Below are 15,482 nucleotides of genomic sequence, written 5' to 3'. Positions count from 1 at the left end.
TTACATCACTACGGAACATAATTTACAACGACCTTGGTAACAATGTTTCCTTTTTGTGTGTGCAATGTGCTGTGAGAGTAGAGCTATAGAAAAGATGAAAACGGTACTAAAACAATTCTGAATAAGATTCTATGGCCTTGTTCTCTTTGTTGTATTCAAGGAATACAATGTCTCCCTAATAACCTCGCATTATGAACAGCCAGAAATTTGTTTCAATTGTTAGGTGCCAATAATTCAACTATAATTTATGTAAGAGAAAATGACAGGTTCTTTAGAAAAACAGAACACATCAATTGTGGACATTGAGACTAACAACCATGCACAAACATACTCCGTATGACCGTTCCATCAAGCTGCCATGCATGTTTATTTTGGGATGTGGCAAAAAAAATGAGTACCACCTGGACAAAACCCACGCAGGCCTAATGGAGTGCACTGTATAGGCCATCAAGTTAGATCTTTTTCATTTGGATGTAAACTTTAAGGTCGAGACAAATGGTCATTTCTGATCCGTTGATGAGTCATAAAATGGGAGCCTACTTTGCACTGGCAACACAATCTGGGTGCTATTTTTTAAATGCATTCTCTTAAAGTAAAATGAACATTTAAAAAAATCAAGGTAGAACTGTATTATTATTATTATTTTACATAATAAGGAGCCTATTTTCACTATATGTATACCGCTTGTCCGCGTCGACCAATCACAGCCCTCACCGTAATATTTTGACCTCATTATGACGACACAAATGTGCGACGCGCCGAATGGATGGCAACACGAGCATGAAAATCTCATGACATCTCGTTCGTTGTATAATAGTTTCAAATGTCATATTGCAAAATATTTGACTGTTTAATCGACATCAATGTTAGTGGGTTTGTATTCCAAATTGAAGTCTCCGATCCTATCGTTTAACCACTTAGGCAAGGCGTTGCTATTGCTGTTTGCTAACACTTGTGTTGGCAAGTTCTATCATCCCGTGTCAACTCCGATTGTTTTTTTCCGCGGTGTTATGAGTTATAAGTACGGAGGTCGAGGCGGTGGGCGAGGCAGAAGAGGGGGGAGTAGTAGAGGATATCGTGATGGCAGCAGAGAAAGAGCCGACCACCGGGGAGGTAGTTGCAGTGGCTCCTTCGACCAAGACAACGACGGTGGTCGCCATCCATCCCACTTGAAGGGCCGTGATATTGGCTTGTGGTACGCAAGATTTGGAGCCGTGAGGAAGAAACAAGCAGATCGGAGATCGGTATGTTTTCACGCACCCAAAAATATATTTCAATGTGAACTGTTTGTTTAGAATCGTACTGTACTGTGCTCCAGTGTAGTAACAAGATTTTGCACTACTAGAATAAGCATGCACATTGTATATTCTTAATATATAGTTTTATAACTGTTTGTAGCGGGCAGTTGTCCAGATGGATGAGAGCAGAGAGCAACACATCATGAAACTCCTTGACTCAGTCTCCAATGACCAGATGGGTCCAAGCAGACCAACGCCCAATCAAAGTGGTCACTGGTGAGAACTTTTGAAATACTAGTTTATTTTTCTAATAGAGGTAATACCAGAACCAGAAGGCAAATCAGAATGTGGCTAATGTGCTTCGCACAGCTACTTTGATGGAGACTTAACAGAAGAAGAAAAACGGAAGATCAAATTTGAGCAGGAAGAGCACGGCACGACAAACTTGACACGGTAATCAGTCCGCTTCGGAGAAATCACGGGCCAACATTATTTTTCCCGATTTTTGTGTCTTGTTCTTTAGCATGCTTTTTGTTCATTCAGATTTGTCAGGATCATAAACAACACTTTATTTGGCTCATCACACCGTTTATTGATGTTGACTTCCATTTTGCAGGACCTTAAAAGATCAGATCCCTGACACTTGGGATAGTGATGATGCTGAAGTCGATGATGATGTAGAGCAGCCGCAAATTAATGCTTATGAAGGGAGAGAGAAACCAGGGCTGAGGGGCCGAGATCTGGAGTTTTTATTTCATGACATAAAGAGAGATGTTTTGCTGGATGAGTCTTTAAAGAGAGATCTGCAGACTAAGAAATCATACTCAAAGTACAGGGAGATGCTGGTAAGTGACAATTCTCTTATTGCTTTGCAATATTTACTAAAATGTCTTTACCTTATGCCTTAGATGTTCAGAGAGAAGTTGCCATCATATGGAAAAAGAGAGGTTTATTCTTCATTTACAATACAAATATGTATGCTGTTTTTGCCTTCGGCTCACATTGATTTCTCCCCATTTCGTAACCAGGAGCTGGTCCAGTTGATCAATTCTAACCAAGTGCTGGTGGTGAGCGGCGAAACGGGTTGCGGAAAAACCACCCAGGTGACCCAGTTCATCCTGGATGACCACATCAACCGCAACATGGGCTCACTGTGCCGTGTCGTTTGCACACAGCCTCGTCGGATCAGTGCCATATCGGTGCGACACCATGACGTGACTTTATGCCATTACGTGGCTTGAATTCCTGTCTTATCTGCCCACCTGTCTCATTATACTTCTATAATGACAATAAAAGCATTCAATTTATTTGCATCTCACGCAGGTGGCAGAGCGCGTGGCCTCCGAGAGGGCAGAAAAGGTGGGGAGTGGAAATTCATGTGGTTACCAAATTCGCTTACAGTGGTAAGTGTTTAGATCCCCGTTTTAAACAATTACTATAAATAGTGGCTTACGGTCCAACAATTAAGTTACTGCATCTTTTGGATCCATTAGGAGAGCTCTAGGGGAGCTCTTTACCAGAATTGGTGAACTACTACAAATAGCAACAAGTCAAAGAATTTGAAACTTGTTTCAGTCTGAAGTACAAATTTTGATATTTCATTAATTGGTGCAGGTTTCACTAATTCTGTGACTATCTAGTGTAACTAGATAAAGGAACAAAATGAATGCTTTCTAGACTGGAGTTGTCCAGAAACAGTATTAGACAGAGCCTGTGAAAGTAACACAGACGGCAGCTGAAAATGAAGTCGGCTGTCAGAAAATGGGAAAATAATGGCCACCTATCTGCCTCTTTAATCATCTATTTTACATATTCAAAGAACAAAGTTACTACAAAATTCCCAACTTTTTTTTTACTATTCTGTCACCTCTAACCCACCGCCCATCTTTCCCCAGCCAGTTACCACGGAAACAAGGTTCCATCCTGTACTGTACGACGGGCATTATCCTTCAGTGGCTCCGCTCAGACCCGTGAGTTTCCCCTCAATTCAGCGTTTCTTTTTCGGCTGCTTTAACTGTTTTTCCTTCGCCCTGTATCACTTGGCCTCATTGATTTGTGTCTGCTGCCAGTGCCAGACATATTAGTATGGACACCCCATCCTCCTAGGCAGGAGAAAACAAACACATAAACATAGTTGAGTCATCCGCTTGCTCTTCCTATCGCCACAAGTATCCTTGGCACAAAACAAGGGTGCCACCATTCGTTATCTCATTTGTGCTCATCTTGAATTTGTCTCAACTTGACCATTGTGAGTCATTTTCGGACTCCGGGCAATCCAATAAAATGCTTGAGCTATTTTGCCTAATGTTTACATTAGGCAGCAGTGGACCTGAATGATGTTGGTACAGCACATTTGGAATTGTAGCATGATTTTATAAACATTTTGAGTCCAGAGGAGCCAGTATCGTATTTACAGATGACTGCTTATAGTACCAAACACATGAAATCAGTTTGTATCCCAGTTGTAATCATTGTGAATCCCTGGGCTAATTTTGTACCTGATGCCAAATGCAAATAGTTCAACAACAAGAGATGCACTTTTTGAAACCTGAAACCTCAATTTATCATTTGATTTCCTGCTAGAAATGCATTGATTATTTAGCAAGCCAACGCTTATAAGCCAATCAGGTCAAAACCATGAATCTTAATGGGGAAAACTAATGCCTTGCTCTCATTTTTAGGAAGTTATTGAGCATCAGCCACTTGGTTCTGGATGAGATCCATGAGAGAAGCCTGCAGTCTGACGTGTTGCTCACTATTGTCAAAGATCTGCTGTATATACGACACGACCTCAAAGTCATCCTGATGAGTGCCACCCTCAATGCCGAGAAATTCTCCAAGTACTTTGGTATTTGCTTTTCAAATTGTCATCTTTCAACACTTAGGAGTTGAGTGGGGAAATTGATTGCACTTCTTTTCTGACACATCCTATAGAAAATTGCCCCATGATTCACATCCCAGGCTTGACATTTCCAGTGGAGGAGTTCCTTTTAGAGGATGTTGTAGAGATGACAAGGTAGTGTGTTGAAGTTAAATGTAGAGATGGACCGATAATCAAGGCCAATATTTTTTTTAAATCCGACTGGCTGATATGAAAAAATCAATATCGGCTCCATATGTCGGTTATCTGCCTACTCTAACTACTAATAATCGATATTGGTCCTGAAAAAAACGGTTGATTGCTAGTTAAATATAAATGGTGCAAGTAAGTTAGAACTGTCTGTCTTTTTCCCACCAGGTATCGTCCCAAGAACCCAGACCGCCGCCCTCCCTGGAAAAGAGGCTTCTGGCAGGGACAGCACTCCAAACCTCGGAAGGAGGAGAAGGAAGCCGAATACAAGGAGAGCTGGCCTTGTTTCGCTCGCACACTCCATGCCAAGTTCGTTAAAGAGAATCCCTTGACAGCTAAATTTACTCATTGGCCGTCATTGAGGGCGCCAGACGTCCAGTGGATTTGGACTGATGGCAATCATTTGCTGCCAGCCTCAACCACTTGGTCAACGTGCTAACTTTGCCAACGATTCCTGCTAACAAATACGTCATGGATTTCACTTGTTTTTCCTCAGTTACTCTGAGAGCACCATTGCAACTCTGGAATCTCTGGATACTGATGACAAGATCGATTTGGAACTCATCTTGGCACTCATCCGACATATTGTGCTTAACGAAAAGGTGAGTTTGCCTCAGTATGATCTATAAGGTACAGGGACATTACACAAATAGATGCAGTACCAGAAATTCAACTACCTATATAATGGTGAAGATCTAAACTTAGTCTTGCAAAATATGACAAAATAATATGTCTGGATGTGCAACAGATGGAGGGAACAGCAGGGTTAGCATCCAGGCACTCAATGACATAAGATCAGAAGAAATGGCACAGCTCCTGGGCAACAAATCAGCGTTAATTAGCAATTGAACAGATGCTCCAATGTTGTGTGTTCGTTCTATCTCTGGCTCAATGACCTTTAGTTACTGTCATGGATGGTATTATTAATTTAGTATTTATTATTTTTGGAAGATGCGTAATTGTCTCTTTTCCCGTAAATCTGACAATGAAGCTGCCGCAAGAGAATCTAAGGGCACTTTTTTTAGTGTCCTGTATCCTGTACTTAGCAAAATGTATGCAGGTTTACCAGGCTAACTGGGAACATGGCTGAAATGATAACAGAGCACTTGCATTGCTGTCAGATGACAACTGAAAGTGGATTATGTGAAAGGCAGGATATGAAAGCTGTACTAAATATTTGCCTTGCCTCTTAAGTCAGACTACTCCAAAATTAATCACCATCTTTTTGCACAGGAGGAGGGAGCCATCTTGGTTTTTCTGCCTGGCTGGGACAATATCAGCGGCCTCAATGACTTGTTGATGGCAGATCAGATGTTCAAATCAGGTATAATAATACCAAACACATATATACTACTTAAGTCTGGTATTATTTGGCAACCAAAAAAATATACTAAAGTTGTCTTTTTCCGTAGTGCTTGCTTTTGGTGCTAAAGTCTCAATGCTTATGTACATTGATGAATAAATAAACAATACCACTGTCGACACCAATCCAAACGGAACAACTACAACATTCATCGAATTATAATTTGAATCCTTTATTTTGGGTGGGGGTTCCATGTCAATCTCTCATACTATATTTAGGCTTAAAGTCTACTACATTTTAAGCATCTTGTTATATTTTAACTTAGTTGGAAATATACGTTTATGCTTGTGCTGTCTGCAACTTGTATTCTGCCTTTACCTGCAGTGTCTTGTTTGTCTTTCCTGTTGTGCTCAGATCGTTTTGTTATCATCCCACTGCACTCGCTCATGCCGACGGTTAATCAGACTCTGGTCAGTATTTGCCGCCTGTCCCTCGGACAAATGTCCGGATTTATTTCTCCCCCTCAATTTTCCAAGAATCCAATCTCAACTACATCCTCCTTCTCCCAGGTGTTCATACGGCCTCCACCTGGCGTACGAAAGATTGTGATCGCTACCAATATAGCCGAGACGAGGTAGGCGTAAAGCGGCTCGCTGAGACAAAAGTTTATTTATCTGAGGCTTTTACCACTTTCACTTCAGGGTGCGCGTGTGTGTGTGTGTGTGTGTGTGTGTGTGTGTGTGCAAAGCACTAAATCATGAAGCACTGCCATATTGACTTGAATGGAGCTGACTAACTAGCGATTTAACCATGTGCCCATGCACAAATTAGAGAAGCTACTCTTGGGCTCCATGTCGTCCCTAAAAATAGGGGCTAAATTTGTTCCAGGCCTCAATTTTATTTTCTACTCAAGCATGAATGTGAGTCGAACTCAAGCATCTTTGAACCGTTTGCTTTGAGGGTTTTTTTTCTCCCTTTTTCATCTCTCTCAGCATCACAATAGATGATGTGATTTTTGTGATCGATGGAGGCAAAATCAAGGAAACCAACTTCGACACCAACAACAACATCAGTACTATGACGGCCGAATGGGTGAGCCTGGCTAACGCCAAACAGAGGAAAGGCCGTGCTGGCAGGTGCGTGTTTGTCTTTGTCCACTCGCCATTTCATCCTTTGTCGTGGTGTTACTGTACATTTGGTGTCAATCTTCCTTATATCATCCCCAAAAGTTTCATACCATTGTTTCTCTCCCTTTATGTTCTTCATATGTATGCATAGAGTGTGCCCGGGGAAGTGCTATCATCTGTACAACGGTCTTCGAGCCAGCCTTCTGGATGCCTATCAATTACCAGAAATCATGAGGACTCCACTGGAGGAGCTATGCCTGCAGATCAAGGTCTATTTCCAATTAATTTGTTGCAGACAGATCAAAGCGCAAATATTGTAACATGGTTTGAAAGAGCGTGACACATTGAGGCCATGTCCATATTAACTCAAATTTTGTAATTTCTTCACCAAGCTTTTTAGTTCAGATGCCTTCAAGAAAATTGCATTTTAATTCCCTTGCCTATGTCAGTCTTCCTCAGGGGCGCTCACACTTTTTTTGCTCCAAGATGTACTTTTCAAGGAGTTAACCTCCCACTATCGATCTTTTTTTACGGGCAACTGACAAAGCTCAGCAATTATGTAATGATATACCTTGCATTACACTATCGTCAACATGTATGGGAGGTTTAGCGATTCACGCTAAAGCTTACTGCGGACATCCCAAATTCGTAAGAGCCTGGCTAAGGAAATTAGACAGAGGGGAGGGATCAAAATGTTATTGTCGTGCGATTTGCCAATAGTATACTTTGGCGATCTACGTAATGGGTACCCCTGGTCTACCTGTTCAAGCCCGTTTCCCCTCGGTCTTCGTTTTATATAGATTATAATAACTCGCATGTGAAATGTCTTTCACGTAATATTTAGCTTTCAGAGTTCCTATCAGAACTGGAAAATCAAACTGCGTCTAAAAACTCACATTTGCCCTCAGGTCACTAAACAAACGGCCCTTGCGTGGAATAGGGTGATGAAAGGAAACTGACCCAATTACATCAGAAATGGAGTTTGAAAACATTTTTAGTTTTGCTGATGCAATCTGATGAGTTTCGTAGATTTTGAACACTTAAAAAATGGTCTTATGTTGTTGGTTTTCAGGGCGTTTATTACACTTCAGGTGATGAGCATTGGAATGCCACACACATACACAATTAATACTTTCCTTTTTTTGAGTGTGTGCTTGTTAAAAAATAATAATTTGAAAACAATCAAGACCTGTTTATGTATACCTCTATTGTAGTGATTTACAAAAATAGCCTGGTGCATTTGAGAGAGCCGATAAATGAGTTTTTCTGGTAGGAGAGAAAAATCCTGCACTTTGCATAAAGGACTAAGGGCATCTCTTCTTCAGAGATGGCTTGCCATTTATTTCCACTGTCTTCCATGTATAGACTTCCAATCCACTAAGTCCCTGCTTCAGCGCATGCTAATGGAACAAAAAGGCAAAGGTCACACCCATAGAGTTTTTGCTCTGGCGGCTTATTCGAGTGTTTTATTAACGTTGTGCCTGAGGCTTAGCTTTAAGGCATTGGAGTACTTTTTCACTTTAAAACAAGCAGGTGGGTGGTGCACTTAATGATCAGTTTGCGTGCTTTCGATGAGCAATACAATAAATGTCATCTCATTTGTGTTTTTTTTGTGTGCCATTCATATATATATATATATATATATATATATATATATATATATATATATATATATATATATATATATATATATATATATATATATATATATATATATATATATATATATATATATATATATATATATATATATATATATATATATATATATATATATATATATATATATATATATATATATATATATATATATATATATATATATATATATATATATATATATATATATATATATATATATATATATATATATATATATATATATATATATATATATATATATATATATATATATATATATATATATATATATATATATATATATATATATATATATATATATATATATATATATATATATATATATATATATATATATATATATATATATATATATATATATATATATATATATATATATATATATCTCTATTGGCGTGTTTTGTACTATCCAGATATTAAAGCTTGGAGGAATCGCTCACTTCCTGCAGAAAGCTCTGGACCCTCCAACTGAAAAGGCTGTGGATCTGGCCATAAAGAACCTTAAAGACCTGGTAAGGCACAGAAAAGAAAGAAAAATATTTAAAAACAACCAGAGACGGTTATGTCTTCAGTTGCAGTTATCCAAGGTTATATATGTCTTTATGTGTCTGTTAGACAGGAAAGATTGCAAGTGAATTGAAGTTGTCAAAACGGAGAATTAAGTGAAGGCTAACAAAAAACAAACGAGTCAAGTTGGACAAGAATACATTGAGAAAAACCTCCTATTCAAAATGGATTGGATATTTTGCCTGCCAATAAGATATTGTATAAGAAATTCTCAATCAGGCCATTCCAATGTATTCAATTTATTTTTTTCAACGTCTCTAAAAGCTCGTATCTCCTCACCTTCGCTTTTGTCAGAATGCCTTGGACCATTCGGAGAACCTGACGGCGCTCGGTATCCACCTGGCTCGCCTGCCCGTTGAGCCTCACATCGGAAAGCTTATTCTGTTTGGAGCATTGCTGGGCTGCCTCGACCCCGTGCTCACCATCGCCGCTTCCCTCAGCTTCAAAGACCCTTTCTTCATACCCCTGGTAGGTCGCTAACTCTCAGATGAAAGCCACAGCTGCTGGAACAATACTTGCGCCACACAGTGTAACCTCAAACGATCCTGTGACTTCCTGCCTCTCAGGGCAAAGAGACAATGGCAGACAAGAGGAGGAAAATACTGTCCAGGAACACTAAAAGCGATCACCTGACCGTGGTCAATGCTTTTCAGGTAGTGCTTATAGCAGCTCCATTTGTGAAGTATGACAGACATATCAATTCATCTCTTAATGTTGAAATTTTTCTCATTGATTGGTCAGGGCTGGCAAGAAGCTAAACAGCGTGGCGGTCGGTGCGAGCGAGATTTCTGCTGGGACAACTTCCTGTCGGCCAACACACTACAAGTGAGGACAACAGTGTTAAGCATTCCTTTTTGTTGACTTTTTGAAAATGCACAAGACGTTCCTATGCTTCTTGACTTTAGTTTTGGACCTTTACCAATATATTGCATTTGTATTTAAATATTAGTAACGTATTATTTATATCCTTAAGATGATCATAGTATTTGAAGTACCTTACTTTCTCATTTTTTTCCACAGTTTGTTTGAATGTGCAGTAAATACACTAGAGGGACTTATATATTGTTAAAATATATTGAATTTTACGTTGTTTAATAATTTCTGATGGAGTCAATATTACCTTTGACCAGCCACTAGAGGAGACTGTTGGGTAGTGACTAATGAGGCAATCTTACAGCAGAGCCAATATTTATTTTAATACTAATCTTTTTTTAAGTTTTTAAGAGCCTGTTGTTGAAATGATGTGTCTGACAGTCTCCAGTTGCAAAGTTTGTAAAACAAAAGAAATGATTATACCGCCTTTCTTCCTGTCATTGATGTTTTAGATGCTACACAACATGAAGGGCCAATTTGCTGAACATCTCATGCATGCAGGCTTTGTCAGCAGCAAGGATCCTAAAGACCCAAACTCTAATGTCAATTCAGGTGGATAATCAAAGAGACGCATTCTAATATTTGTTTAAGTGATGGTGCGCTGAGATTAAAATATATATATAATCTGTTGTGCTTTCCCCTCAGATAACGAGAAGTTGATCAAAGCGGTGATCGTCGCTGGTCTGTATCCTAAAGTAGCCATGATCCGACCATCACACAGTAAAAAGAGGCCTGGGTGAGAGAAATCTTTGTTATTGATCGCCATACGGACTCTTTCCAGGGTGTTTCTGCAACATTTCCACTCTTGCTTGAAGTAGCCTTTAACGAGCTGTTCTCATTTATTCAACGGCCAAACCCAGCATTTGGGCTAAGAGCGACTTCTTCCCTGCTGTCAATGGGATTGTTTTGTCTGGCTCATGCCACGCTATTGAAAACGCGGCTGTCTAAATCACTCTCGCCTACAGCGCTTACCCCTGAGCCGCATGTTGGCAGGGTTGTAAACAACAAAAAAAACAAGTAGCAGACAAATGCTGTTCCAGAATTCAAATGAAATCCAAAGTTACTCAAAATCTGCATTTTCAAACACAACTGCTTTCAAAGAAAATAAGGGGTATATTTACACATAAGATAAAAAGCTTTATCGAATGTAACTGTTTTTGGCGCTACTGTTTACACATAATATTGAGTACTTGTATCTGGAATTTGATATTATTAGCCTTTTGGACATTTTGTTTTAGCATTTCAGTTGACTCATTTGTGTCATGCAGGGTTAAAGTGTACACTCAACATGACGGGAAGGTTTGCATCCATCCGAAGTCCGTCAATTATGAGGAGACCAACTTTAACTACACGTGGCTTATCTATCACCTCAAGATGAGAACCAGCAGCGTGAGTAAAAGAGTAACACTTTTTACTACCTTATGCTTTTAGTGCAGAACCCAGCAAATGTGGGAATCTTATTTAACTATGATATTACATTTTACAGCAGTGGATTATCTAATGTGTACACACCCTTTTTCTTATACTTGAGGTTAAATTTGATGGCTCTGAAGCATCTTCTATACACAACACTGGCACATCAAAATCCTAAATGGCAAGAATTCCAAAACTGCAGTATTCTTTGCTTCTTTTACGGTTTTGATATTTTTTTCTACAACACAGAAAATAGCAAAAAAAAAAATTACAATAAAGGGCGCAGGCAAAATATGTGTTGTGACTATACCATACTCTTTGTCCAATTATTTTCCACATGACAGGTTTGTTAGAAATAGTTACATCCCTGTCCTAGCATTGCAGGACATGACTGTCAACATGGTCCCATTTGCTTCCCCCAAAAATTAATAAATTAAACGCTAACGCGCTCACACACACTTCAACACGGTAAAAAGGCTGAAACTGTTAAACTATGTGTGTCCCTTTTTTATTTTTGGCGACTTCTCAGAAGGCCAGCCGGTCAAAGGTTGTCAGCTTTTACACAAATTAATATTTGATTAAAACGCTGCCTTTCAACTGCTTCTCAAACGCCCGTGTGCTTCAAAGGCCACACACACACACACATGTGGCGACAGAGAAGATTACCAATGGCATTACAGTGTGACAAAGTGTTCATCTCTGGCAGACTTTCACGTTCCTCCTTAATGGAAACTGTCTCCTTCCTCCCCATTTTATTTCTCACTGGGTTCAATCCGTGAATGGATGAATAAATGCTAACCTAATTTTACACTGGTATGCCAGTTAATGCTGTTAAACGGGAGTTTCAAATGCCTTAACTCTACCATATCTTTTCCTTGAGGGCAGCTATTCATGATGACAAATGTGTAAATCTGAAGCCTTCACTTTTTCTTCTGCTTGACAACAACATTTATCTTGACCTGCTTGCCACACACATTTTCATTTTGCTGCCTGAGTGCCTTTTCATAGGGAGAGAGGACAAGATGACATTTCCTCTAGCGGCAGCAGCCGACACATTTCATCCACCTCTAATGGGTCATTTTCATATGGTGCATGACACCTTCTGCATCTCCTACAGATCTTCCTGTACGACTGCACTGAAGTGTCACCCTTCTCGCTGCTCTTCTTCGGAGGCGACGTCACCATCCAGAGGGATGAAGACCAGGAGACCATCGCAGTGGACAAGTGGATTGTCTTCAGGTCCCCAGCACGAACGGCTCATCTTGTCAAGGTGAGCCTAATTCATAGGGGCGATTGTGACATTAATTAGGACCTGGTGTCTCCATATTTTGATCTATCTTCAAAAAATTTTGTCCTCTAAAGCAGGGGTCGGGAACCTTTTTGACGAAGAGAGCCATAAACAATTCATTTTTTCTAATGTTATTCCTTAAGAGCCATACTCCGAATTTAAAAGTCAAAATACATGTAAATGGGTGTCTTTTATTTTAGTAATTTCACCACTTTTAAAGTGGAAAAAAAGAATACTTTCGACAACATTCTTATGCAGTTGCTAATTAATGAGAGTATGCATTCTAGCAGAGTCTAATGCAAAAAAAGAAGACTACAGCAGCACTGGACGTAGTATCTCAGTTCTGTCACCAGCAGGTTCCATATTTTAGCTCACAGGTTAGCGAAGAGCCAGATGCACCCATCGAAAGAGCCACATGTGGCTCCCGAGCCATAGGTTCCCTACCCCTGCTCTAAAGTCGGATCATCTAAATGTATTTGTAGTCTATTGTACTAAGAGCATCCTGTCGCAATTAGCCATTATCTATGAGTACTTTGACCTTACCTTGCCAATACTTTAGCACAGTGGTTCTTAACCTGTGTTCGGTGAGTCGGTCTTGGGGGTTCAGTGGAGCCTCTGCCACGGCTGTCACGACACATCGACTCATCGTTTCTATTCACGATAACATGCCCCGCTTGACCATCACTGGCTGCAGATGATCTCGTGACATTGCTTGGGCAATCAGTGCTGCGAGGAATTTATACAGTATCTTGAATTTGAAAAAAAAATTTTTTTTTATTTTGCACTAAAGTAGGGTTCGGTCAATGCGCATATGAAACTGGTGGGGTTTGGTCGCTCCAACAAGGTTAAGAACCACTGCTTTAGCACCAAGATGCAAGAAGATTAAAAAAAATAAACATGAAACAAGGGGATTTTTCCCCCAGCAAATAAATGAGTAGGTAAAAAATACTCATAATGTGGTCAACACAGGATTGTAAATAATAATAGTAAAAAACAAAAAATACATTTGTCCCTTAAAGTACACAGAAGTATCCCAATATGCTCATGTTCCAAAATACTTGTACAAAACATATCTAAAAACCCATAGATGTACTCTAAAGGAATATTTATTGTAGTGCACAGATAAGAAACAATCACCAATGTTAGCTTATTTTTGTACTTGTATTTAATCTGTTTCGAGTATATCAGCGTTTGTCACTTGGTCAAGTGAATTTATTTTGTTTTGTTTTTTTGGTGATTGTATAATGTGTGATTTGGACATTTCAATATTTTGAGCAATATTCTTTTCACATTGTGTTGTATTTCGCTTTAACTGACTCATATGGAAAAGGTGTGTGAAGGCCCATTCATTCATTTTCTGAACCGCTTTATCCTAATAACTCATGGGGGGTGCTGGAGCCTATCTCAGCTGACTTCAGGCCAGAGGCGGGGGACACCCTGAACCGATGGACAGCCAATTGCAGGGCACAAGGAGACGGACAACCATTGACACTGACACTCATACCTAGGGGCAATTTAGAGTGTCCAATCAACCTACCATGCATGTTTTTGGAATGTGGGAGAAAACCGGAGTACCCGGAGAAAAACCCATGCTGGATTTGGACCCAGGACCCCAGAGCTAACCGCTCATCCTCCAGGCCGCCCTATGAAGACCGAGCTCATCTTGTATTTTCTTCACCTTCCTTCAGAGTCTGAAGCGAGAGCTGCATTCTCTTCTGGAGGACAAGATTCGCAGGCCAGCACCCGTGGACTGGCAGAACCGTCAGTCCAAAGACTGCGCCGTCATCACGGCCATCATTGATCTCATTACCACGCAGGAGACGAGGACGGCAACAGAGAGGGGCGGGGACGGCCACGACAGGACGTCGACCCTGAGAGGACAACACACTTACTTTAATGAGGATAGCGATGACGACAATTAGTGCAGCACTAGATCTTCGAAGAACTATTGCAGATGGTTTTGCCTCTTATTTATAGGAAGACCCCCCACATTTAAAGTTAAAAGAGCGAAAGCAGGAATTTTGCACGTGATTGAAACAATCACCTGCAAAAAATTTGCCAAGTGGATCATATAACATCCAACCTTTGCCCAGTTTTCATTTTGGACGCCTACAGAATTTGGCAACCCTTCATTTAATGTGTTTATTTTTATGAGAGGATAAAATAAAATGTTTTTTTTTCATTTGTTTGATCAGCTCTTTTAAAATGTAAAATTGCTTTGTCATCACATCATACATTTTTTTTTGCAATATGATCACAACATTTATGTCTCATTTGTTTTCTTTATAGTAAAAAGTAGGTATTTTCCTTCCTTTCCTATAAACAAAGTTTTATTTATTCAAAACAAGTTACCTTTTTTTCTTTCACGTTATTTTCATACAAAGGGATATTAAATGTTTTGTTTTATTTTAACCCAGCATTGAATTCTGCCAGAAATCACAGAAGAAATGTATGCTTTTTACAATATGGAAAAAAATATTTCAATTGTTTAAAAGCAGCCAACCCAATATTCTCTTCGATTAGTATACATAAACCACATATAACAACTGTAACAATGCTCTTCTTTATTTGTGACCGTATGAAAATGATTCTTTTTTTTTCAATTTTGTTATTAGAGTACTCCTTTTTGAAAAAAATGGCACTACACAACTTTATTAACCAGCCAGCCCCTACACACTAAAAAGTAAGGAAGAAAGAATATACAAGAAAACTAAAAAATGCATTTATTTCCACTCTAAATTGCCCCTAGGTATGAGTGTGAGCGTGAAGGGTTGTCCCCTGCCTCTGGACCAAAGTCAGCTGGGATAGGCTCCAGCACCCTCCGTGACCCTAGTAAGGATAAAGCGGTTCAGAAAATGAATGAATGAACTCTACTATACAGTTCATTCATTCAAAGAGGGATGTTACAGTTACTATAGCATCCCTCTTTGAGTTTTAAGAT

At 39.5% G+C, this 15,482-nt stretch overlaps 1 protein-coding gene across 1 annotated transcript; it reads left to right on the top strand.

Annotated features, from left to right (window-relative positions):
- The first annotated feature begins 728 nt into the window (after positions 1-728).
- Positions 729-15,093, top strand: dhx36 (DEAH (Asp-Glu-Ala-His) box polypeptide 36). Its single transcript, XM_077610819.1, has 26 exons — positions 729-1,244; positions 1,399-1,514; positions 1,608-1,691; positions 1,855-2,083; positions 2,147-2,185; positions 2,267-2,437; positions 2,562-2,641; positions 3,134-3,208; positions 3,920-4,086; positions 4,173-4,254; positions 4,477-4,617; positions 4,805-4,910; positions 5,542-5,632; positions 6,026-6,081; positions 6,181-6,245; positions 6,604-6,747; positions 6,890-7,007; positions 8,814-8,912; positions 9,262-9,435; positions 9,534-9,620; positions 9,709-9,792; positions 10,293-10,392; positions 10,486-10,576; positions 11,109-11,229; positions 12,371-12,523; positions 14,230-15,093. The coding sequence occupies exons 1-26, from the start codon at positions 864-866 to the stop codon at positions 14,461-14,463; spliced, it is 3,288 nt and encodes a 1,095-aa protein (XP_077466945.1). The 5' UTR covers positions 729-863; the 3' UTR covers positions 14,464-15,093.
- The last annotated feature ends 389 nt before the right edge of the window (positions 15,094-15,482 follow it).

The sequence above is a fragment of the Stigmatopora argus genome, chromosome 10 (genome assembly GCF_051989625.1).
Source record: "Stigmatopora argus isolate UIUO_Sarg chromosome 10, RoL_Sarg_1.0, whole genome shotgun sequence".
NCBI classification, from domain to species: domain Eukaryota; kingdom Metazoa; phylum Chordata; class Actinopteri; order Syngnathiformes; family Syngnathidae; genus Stigmatopora; species Stigmatopora argus.
The sequence above is the reverse complement of the archived record's forward strand: the minus strand, read 5'-3'. Positions and strand labels throughout refer to the sequence as shown.